At 47.4% G+C, this 9,795-nt stretch overlaps 1 protein-coding gene across 1 annotated transcript in view; it reads right to left on the bottom strand.

Annotated features, from left to right (window-relative positions):
• Nucleotides 1-134: 134 nt before the first annotated feature.
• zdhhc8b (zDHHC palmitoyltransferase 8b) overlaps nucleotides 135-9,795 on the bottom strand; it is a 53,387-nt gene continuing 43,726 nt past the window's right edge. The window contains exons 6-11 of the mRNA XM_076997854.1: nucleotides 9,609-9,700; nucleotides 8,774-8,906; nucleotides 8,473-8,596; nucleotides 8,171-8,280; nucleotides 5,193-6,259; nucleotides 135-2,480 (exon numbers count right to left, since the gene is read on the bottom strand). Coding sequence (XP_076853969.1) covers nucleotides 2,321-2,480; nucleotides 5,193-6,259; nucleotides 8,171-8,280; nucleotides 8,473-8,596; nucleotides 8,774-8,906; nucleotides 9,609-9,700 — 1,686 coding nt within the window. The 3' untranslated portion in view covers nucleotides 135-2,320. The remainder of the gene's footprint in view (nucleotides 2,481-5,192; nucleotides 6,260-8,170; nucleotides 8,281-8,472; nucleotides 8,597-8,773; nucleotides 8,907-9,608; nucleotides 9,701-9,795) is intronic.

Genomic DNA, 9,795 nt, shown 5'->3' with positions numbered 1-9,795 from the left:
AGGAAAGACGTTTTCACTTTCAAGCTATATTTATTCTTTTATTTCTTGGATGAACAAAAAATAATAATGTACCTTGATATCAAACTATAATATTTTAATTTCTTTAGAACACAATTCTTCATTTAAACAGTAAATAAGTTTCTTTCCATATTTATTCTTTTGGCTATCTAGAATAGTACACACGCAACACCCCTCCCTTTTCAGAATGGTTTGCTGTACCAGACAGCGAGGGTGACAGTCAGGATATATTCCATCAAGCTCCAACTTTTAATGATACGACGACATAAAACAGCCATTTTCAGAGTTGCGGATCTTTCAAAACGGATAGGACACACACACACACACGCACACAAACACACGCACGCTCACACACGCGCGCACGCACTCACACGCGCGCACACACACACACACACACACACACACACACACACACACACACACACTATTGAAATGATATAATTATGTAACAGTTACAGGATCATCGCGGCCCCCCGCGTGCGAGTTCCGAAATATATAGTAGGTCAATAACAACAGTAGGTTCCGGTGTTTTCGCAACATGAACACTAAATCAAATCACTAACACTGGAGATGCGCCAAATACACGTTGATCCGATGGCGACCCGAAGGACAAGCGAAAATGGCGACGGGGTTATGGCGCTTCGTCTCGACATCAGAACCTTTCTGAACAGCCACAACGTTACACTCAACCGGCCTCCACAAATCAAGTCATGGGAATATAAAAAAGGCCTTTGACTCTTTACGTATCCTGTCCGCCTGATGAAATTACTGGATGCAAACTATACCCAACATCAACAATAAAAATGCGATGAATACTAATTAACTTACACATAAATTATAAACAACAATGCAGAAAAAAACAAACTCCACTCATAATATAAACAAAAAGATTTGAATAACTGTATAAAAAGTGAAATGTGACTGAAATGTTGGGTATTAAAAATTAATAAAAACTTGAGCTTTATGAGTTTGTGAGGTGTAGCCGTAAATTATACAGTAGATGTATCAATATGAAATTATAAATAGCATAAAAATACAAAACACCTGGATGGCTGTGAACCTCAGCTACAATATTTGTGGCGTAAAAACCAAAATCCAAATCGTAGAAATATTCTTTTTTCTTTTTTTCGCTGCAAGGTTAAAGTTCCCCGTAGCTACGATCAGTGGTGCTCAGACAGGACCAGTGTGTCTCTGGCTTGTACAGTGACTTCTGCAGACAGAACAGGACACTCAGGACCGATGTATTCCTGCTAGAGTGTGATTAGCCACGATGTGCCCAGTGCATTCGCGTTGAAATGCGATTGGCCAAGATGTTCCTGCTGCCTTTCTGCTGCGACGTGATTGGTCGCGATGTGTCCACCGCACAGGTATTCACTGCACTTTGCGTCGGGTTCTATGCGTCCTAGCAACGGCACGCTGCAAGACGTTTCCATGGTGGCCACACTAAACGCAACAAACTTTCTCAGCGCTGTTTGAGGACGTTCTGTAGTTTCAGAAGAACCACCTGATGGTTTAATGAGTTCATAACAGAAAAAAATTGAAAAAGAAAACAGATGAAGTGAAGTGGCAGTTGCTGGTGATTTTGGTAGTGTTGCAGATACTGTTAGGTGATATTCTCACTTTCACCACGGTAGAGATCCATCAACTCCACATGAACAGATCTGTCCTGATCCACAGAGTAACAGCACCTTCATTCCAGAAGAGACAACTGACTGATTACAGTTAAACTGATACTGAGATTATTCAGCCCTTTTCAGAGAAAAACTTTTAACTTGATACTTAAGTTTTTTTTTTTTACTGATACTTTTCTTCTGTTTTATCATTTGAATAAAGGGAGACAATACAGCCAACAGGCCATGATCTAATTCACACTCACAAACACCTGATATTACACACACACACACACACACACACACACACACACACACACACACACACACACACACACACACACACACACACGTACATCCATACACACACAAATACATACATACACATACGCACACACTCATGTATACACACACACACACACACACACACACACACACACACACACAATTATGTTTTCGCCCTGGTGTTGGCTGACATCAGATCAAGTTGTGACCCTTCTCTTCCGTCACCAGAGGGCAGCGACAGGCACCCTGACTGGTGAAAAACCCCCTCTGATTGGACCATCAGTCCCTGCGAGCAAGGCTGTGATTGGTCAGTTACAGTGCTCCTTCATATTAGAATAAAAAGGAAGAGAAGCCCTCTTGCCATGGCAGTGCTTCTTCACACAGGGATTGGTTACTTCATCCATCCATTAAACTGAAATCTCATATGTGGTCCCGCCCACTCCAGTAACTTTTTTGACGTTGGTGTGTCGGCTAGGACTAAGCGCAGGTCCGGAGGATGTCCCTAGGTGGCAGTCTCGTGCTTGGCCCTTGGGTTGCCCATTGACTTTACTTTGACCCAGGTCCTCTCTACAAATGAAGGAAAACAACAAATAATATTATTTTTTTAAATACAAAAATGGGCAATATCTTTCACAAACGTCTTTGTAAACAAGATAACTTGGTTAGAATATATGATCAAAAGACATGTAAACATTTGGAAGCAACTCTGCCCTTTAACATGTATGTCAGAAGTCCTGGATCATGGTTTTACTGAACCCTCCAGATTCATCATGCTTGCTTATACGAATCATTCATCCTGTTACTATTGATGACGTAACAGTTTAGTACTGTAGTGCTTAGTACCAAATTTAGTGCTTTAGTGTTAGTACAGAGTTTAGTGCTCTAGTGCTTAGTACAGAGTTTAGTATTGTAGTGCTTAGCACAGAGTGTAGTGCTGTAGTTGTGATTTGATGATTGAATGTTTTTATTTTCTCAGCATCTGACAATTACAAAACAAATATTCTGATAAAACTAATTTTTACTACTGAAGTAGTAATACCAAAATAGTAATACTGAAATAGTATTACTAAAATAACAATACTGAAATGGTATTACTGAATTAGTATTACTGAAATAGTAATACTGAAATTACTGAAAAAACAATACTGAAATAGTATTACTGAATTAGTAATACTGAAATAGTTATATTCTATTCCTCATCTCAGAAATATGTTATTTTATCATTGTAGACGCACGTGAGAGAGAGAGAGAGAGAGAAAGAGAGAGAGAGGGAGAGAGAGAGAAAGGGAGAGAAGTGTTGGAGGAAGCTCGACTGTGATTGGCTAGTGTGTCTGCCACTTGCTTGTGTGAATATAAAGGTTAACTTTGAAAAGAACATAAGATCAGTGAGCAATATTATACTCACTGTTTTGAGACTTTATGTAATTGTATGTTAAAAATGTCACCTGTGTGGCAATAAAAATAAGTTTGTTCATAATAGATATTCTGATGTGTAATGAAATGAGGGAAATGGTGATAACTGTTTTTTTTAAACATTCTGAACATTAGCGTGCTGTACTAGCACTGACGGAGTGTGTTTGACATTTGTCTGTGGCTGAGTGTGTTTGATGTCTGTGGCTAATTGTGTGTGAAATGTATCTGCATCTTAGTGCGTATCTGTGGCTGTGTGTGTGTGAGGTGTCTGGCTGAGTGTGTGTGACGTGTCTGTGGTTGCGTGTGTGTGACGTGTCTGTGGTTGCGTGTGTGTGTGACGTGTCTGTGGTTGCGTGTGTGTGTGACGTGTCTGTGGTTGCGTGTGTGTGTGACGTGTCTGTGGTTGCGTGTGTGTGTGACGTGTCTGTGGTTGCGTGTGTGTGTGACGTGTCTGTGGTTGCGTGTGTGTGACGTGTCTGTGGTTGAGTGTGTGTCTGTGGTTGAGTGTGTGTGACGTGTCTATGGTTGCGTGTGTGTCTGTGGTTGCGTGTGTGTGACGTGTCAGTGGTTGCGTGTGTGTGACGTGTCTGTGGTTGCGTGTGTGTGACGTGTATATGGTTGCGTGTGTGTCTGTGGTTGCGTGTGTGTGACGTGTCTGTGGTTGCGTGTGTGTGACGTGTCTGTGGTTGCGTGTGTGTGACGTGTCTGTGGTTGCGTGTGTGTGACGTGTCTGTGGTTGCGTGTGTGTGTGACGTGTCTGTGGTTGCGTGTGTGTGTGACGTGTCTGTGGTTGCGTGTGTGTGTGACGTGTCTGTGGTTGCGTGTGTGTGACGTGTCTGTGGTTGAGTGTGTGTCTGTGGTTGAGTGTGTGTGACGTGTCTATGGTTGCGTGTGTGTGACGTGTCTATGGTTGCGTGTGTGTCTGTGGTTGCGTGTGTGTGACGTGTCAGTGGTTGCGTGTGTGTGACGTGTCTGTGGTTGCGTGTGTGTGACGTGTATATGGTTGCGTGTGTGTCTGTGGTTGCGTGTGTGTGACGTGTCTGTGGTTGCGTGTGTGTGACGTGTGTATGGTTGCGTGTGTGTGACGTGTCTACGGTTGCGTGTGTGTGACGTGTCTGTGGTTGCGTGTGTGTGACGTGTCTGTGGTTGCGTGTGTGTGATGTGTCTGTGGTTGCGTGTGTGTCTGTGGTTGCGTGTGTGTGACGTGTCTGTGGTTGCGTGTGTGTCTGTGGTTGAGTGTGTGTGACGTGTCTGTGGTTGCGTGTGTGTCTGTGGTTGAGTGTGTGTGACGTGTCTGTGGTTGCATGTGTGTCTGTGGTTGAGTGTGTGTGACGTGTCTGTGGTTGCGTGTGTGTGACGTGTCTGTGGTTGCGTGTGTGTGACGTGTCTGTGGTTGCGCGTGTGTGTGACTTGTCTGTGGTTGCGTGTGTGTGTGACTTGTCTATGGTTGCGTGTGTGTGTGACTTGTCTATGGTTGCGTGTGTGTGACGTGTCTATGGTTGCGTGTGTGTGACGTGTCTATGGTTGCGTGTGTGTCTGTGGTTGAGTGTGTGTGATATGTCTGTGGTTGAGTGTGTGTGACGTGTCTGTGGTTGAGTGGGTGTCTGTGGTTGAGTGTGTGTCTGTGGTTGAGTGTGACATGTCTGGTTGTGTGTGTGTCTGTGGTTGAGTGTGTCTGTGGTTGAGTGCGTGTCTGTGGTTGAGTGTGTGTGACGTGTCTGTGGTTGAGTGTGTGTGACGTGTCTGTGGTTGAGTGTGTGTGACGTGTCTGTGGTTGAGTGTGTGTCTGTGGTTGAGTGTGTGTGACGTGTCTGTGGTTGAGAGTGTGTGACGTGTCTGTGGTTGAGAGTGTGTGACGCGTCTCACCTCATGCCCAGGTGTGGGGAGTCGGCCCTGTCTCGGGGACTGAGGAAGGAGAGCTTGTGGTGTGAGTACGAGGGTGATCGTGGGGAGGTGGAGGGGGAGGCGTGGGGCTGGTGAGAGGGGGAGCGGAACACCTGCTCTCCTCCCCGGACACTCCCTCCAGCTCCCCCTTCTGTGTGGAGGGAGGTGGAGGAAGTCCTGGGTGCTCTGACCAATGAGGACGCAGAGGAGTGAAGGCCAGGGGTGCGCTGGGCGTACCCAGCCACTGCCACGCCCACAGCCACGCCCATCAAGTTGTCCCGGGAGCCACACACCGGTGGAGTGGGGCCCCTGGATGCAGGTCCTCTCTGGCCGTCAGGGTAACAGGCCCCGGGGGGAAGTCCATACGCAGTTCCACTACACCCGTCAAACATGCCCGAGTCGTGGGCGTAGGCCGGCTGCACGTGGCCGCACCGGTGTGTGAGCTTCTCACGCTCCTCAAACTCCTTCCGTTCCTGAATGGAGGCCATGATTGTTCGGGAGAGGTTGTCGTAACGCACGGGCGACGGGTCCCGCTCTCTCTCTCTCGAATGGGGCGACTCTCGCCCGTAAGCCATGCCCACCCGGACGGGGCTGTAGGGGGGCGGGGTGGGGCGATGCTGGCACTCAGGCCCACGCACATGACACGTTTTTGTGGGCAGGTAGGGCGAGTGGAAGCCCATGGATGGTACGCCTGGATGTGCAGCACACTCACCCACGGAGGGCGCTGTTGTGGGGGAGAGCAAGCTGTCATAGGACAGGCTCCCGTTGCGGTTGGACAGTATTCCAGGAGAGAAGACCCCACGGTGTGGAGTGGAAGTAACTGTGTCAGGTTTGCTGCCCCCTGGTGGTGGGTGGTCAGCCCTGTGCGGACCTTGCTTGAGGCTGATGGACCTCGGTGTGGTGCTGACCCAGTCCAGCTGAAACGGAGACGACTGGAAGGTCCGGTGCAGGGGCGCCACACCGTAGTCTGGCAAGTCCAGATTGGGTTCTGAGCGATAGTCATGGGCCCTCTCCTCCAGAACAGGGCTGCACTCCTCTGACATCACGATCTGATGGGGAGGAGCCAGACAAGAGGTGAGAGGAGCAGACACTGAGATCACACACACACAAACACATCACGTGGACACAGAGTTTACACACACATAGGGCTGTCGCAATAACCGCAATATTGTAATACCGCGATATTCACCTGCCAACCGCAGGGAATTCCAAGCAACCGTCACACCGCGATGTTCGTGTTTTCTTTTTTTCCCCACAAGGTTCTTCTTGTTTTACACGTAAGCCACTTCGCTGCGTGTGCGGTGGATGTTAATTACTATTTAAAAACGTTCGTATCCGTTGCTTCTGAGTGGCCTTTTTATGGAAACAATTGCGGCTACTCTGGTCGCAAAACCAAATGTGACTTCGCCAGTTTGGGAGCATTTCGGCTTTCAACCGAATGAAAAGAGAGAGCCAGACAATTTAGACGAGGCAATATGCAAAATCTGTGCGCGAAAGGTTGTTGTGAAACGGGGAAACTAAGAGAGCTCGCGCACATGCCGAGCTCGCGCTACCTGCACGAGCCCTAACGCAGATCCCATCGTCTGGTGGCGCGACAACCAGGTTAGATTTCCTCTGCTTTCTAAAGTGGCCCGCAAGTACATGTATATTTGTGCAACGAGCACACCACCAGAGAGAGTTTTTAGTGCTGCCGGAAACATTGTTACCCCACTTAGATCCTCTCTGAAACCACATAAGGTGAACATGTTGGTTTTCCTAGCACGTAACAAGGACATGATAACCCCGGACTAAACCTAGACTTTATTACTAAAGGAAGGGTTTCGTTTTCCTTCTTTTTTTTTAAACGAATTCTGATCTCATGTGCTCAAGTTTTTTTGCCTTCTTTGCATAGCGCAGATCAATCGTAGGCTATAAGCTGGACTTTGTTTCCATGAAAGAGTAAAGGTGCGTTCTTATTGCGCATCATTAGCCTTACGTGCTCTGCATTTAACAATAAGGACTGTTTAATTTGTCCTACAACTGTGTCGGCTTTGTTATAAAAATATAATATTCTTAATAACAACTGCAATAAAAACGTGTTTATAATAGCACTTAAATCAGGATATGTTTGTGAAAACAACAAAAATGGCGATAATACCGCATATGAGATGACACACACACATCACGTGGACACTGAGATGACACACACACACATCACGTGGACACTGAGATCTCACACACACACACACATCACGTGGACACTGAGATGACACACACACATACATCACGTGGACACTGAGATGACACACACACATCACGTGGACACTGAGATGACACACACACATCACGTGGACACTGAGATGACACACACACATCACGTGGACACTGAGATGACACACACATCATGTGGACACTGAGATGACACACACATCATGTGGACACTGAGATGACACACACACACACACACACACACACACACACACATCACATGGACACTGAGATCACACACACGCATCACGTGGACACTGAGATGACACACACACATCACGTGGACACTGAGATCACACACACACACATACACACACATCACATGGACACTGAGATGACACACACATCATGTGGACACTGAGATGACACACATGACGTGGACACTGAGATCATACACACACACACACATCACGTGGACACAGATCACACACACACACACACACACACACACACACACACACACACACACACACATCACGTGGACACTGAGATCAGACACACACACACATCACGTGGACACTGAGATCACACACATCGCATGGACACTGAGATCACACACATCACGTGCGTGTGTGTGTGTGTGTGTATTTGTGAGAGTGTGTGCATTTTCATATTGTACATTCACATCCAGTTCAGCATATGTTAAGTAGTTTTTTTTCAGTAGTTAAGTATGTTTAAACCATGTGGGCTCTGTTTAAATGAACTTGTCTCACCTTCTCTCCTGTGGCATGGTAGTGCACCTTTGGCATGGTGCCAAACGACGGCCTGTATTTGAACATGGCAGGCGTGGAGGGATTTGTGGGCTTGCTGGACAGAGAGCTCTCTGGAACAGTGGAGAAAAAACAACAACAATCAAACCTTAATAACCCTCAAACCGCGTTGAGACATAAACTCGCCACCAGAGGGCAGCGTACGCTTGAGTGAGTGCTGCAGGCCGTGGATCAGCGGGGCGCTAAACTGCAGTGAAGCGCATGTTGACAGTGTGGAGTGTGGGCGGGGAATGGAAACCGCTTGCCTTCACTGGACGTGAGTGGGTTCTGGAGCGGGTTCTGGAGATGGTGATGGCGTTCGGCTTTTGGAGGAAGAGGAGGCTGAAGGTCTGTCCCTTTGTCCCTAAAGCCATCCAGACTGTTTATAGACTGAAATAGAACCGGATCACATATTTATAATATTATATATATATATATATATATATATACACACACGCACACATATATATACAGAACAGTGAATAGGGTGAAAGAAGGAAAGGAGGATTTGTGTTGTGGATCACGATATTCTAGATCCGCTGATGTGGGGAGGATCCCATGATGTACCTTAGATCTCAGGATGCTGCCATGGATACCGTTGTCACTAATCTTTACAGTGACGTTGTGTTCAGAGATCATGGGTTGCAGGAACGGAGGTTTGATGGGGATTGTGGGTTTTTTCTTGGGGTTGTTCATATACCTGCAGACACAGAACACCCGTCACCCGGGGCACAGAACACCCGTCGCCCGGGACACAGAACACCCGTCGCCCGGGGCACAGAACACCCGTCGCCCGGGACACAGAACACCCGTCGCCCGGGACACAGAACACCCGTCGCCCGGGACACAGAACACCCGTCGCCCGGGACACAGAACACCCGTCGCCCGGGACACAGAACACCCGTCGCCCGGGACACAGAACACCCGTCGCCCGGGACACAGAACACCCATCACCCGGGACACAGAACACCCATCACCCGGGACACAGAACACCCATCACCCGGGACACAGAACACCCGTCACCTCACATCTCACACCTCCTCAGTCCTCCTCACATCTCCTGACTCCTCAACCTCCTCACACCTAACACCTAATCACATCTCGCACATCCTCACATCTGAAACCTCCTCGCATCTCACACCTCCTCACATCTCCTCACATCTCACACCTCCTCACATCTCCTCGCTCATCACATCTCACACCTCTTCACTCCTCATCAAATCTGAAACCTCCTCACATCTCCTCACTTCTCACATCTCCTGTAGTCTACGTTACACAGAAATGAAGACAACTGTCAGATACTAGGTAAGCAGTGTAACTGACCTTTACGTACGTGTGTGTGTGTGTGTGTGTGTGTGTGTGTGTGTGTGTGTGTGTGTGTGTGTGTGTATATCTCATCTACCTGGGGGCTTGAGGACTGCAAAGGACATGTTTCACGTTGCCACAGCAACCTCGAGTGAAAGGGTTGACTCCACCACGGAACTTTCCTGTTACCTATTGAGAGAGAGATACACAGAGAGATAATGATACAGAAAGAGATACAGAGAGATAAACAGAGAAACAGATATAGATAGAGACACATACAGTTA

This window comes from Brachyhypopomus gauderio, chromosome 3, assembly GCF_052324685.1.
Source record: "Brachyhypopomus gauderio isolate BG-103 chromosome 3, BGAUD_0.2, whole genome shotgun sequence".
Classification (NCBI taxonomy): domain Eukaryota; kingdom Metazoa; phylum Chordata; class Actinopteri; order Gymnotiformes; family Hypopomidae; genus Brachyhypopomus; species Brachyhypopomus gauderio.
This window is presented reverse-complemented; position numbering and strand designations above follow the sequence as displayed.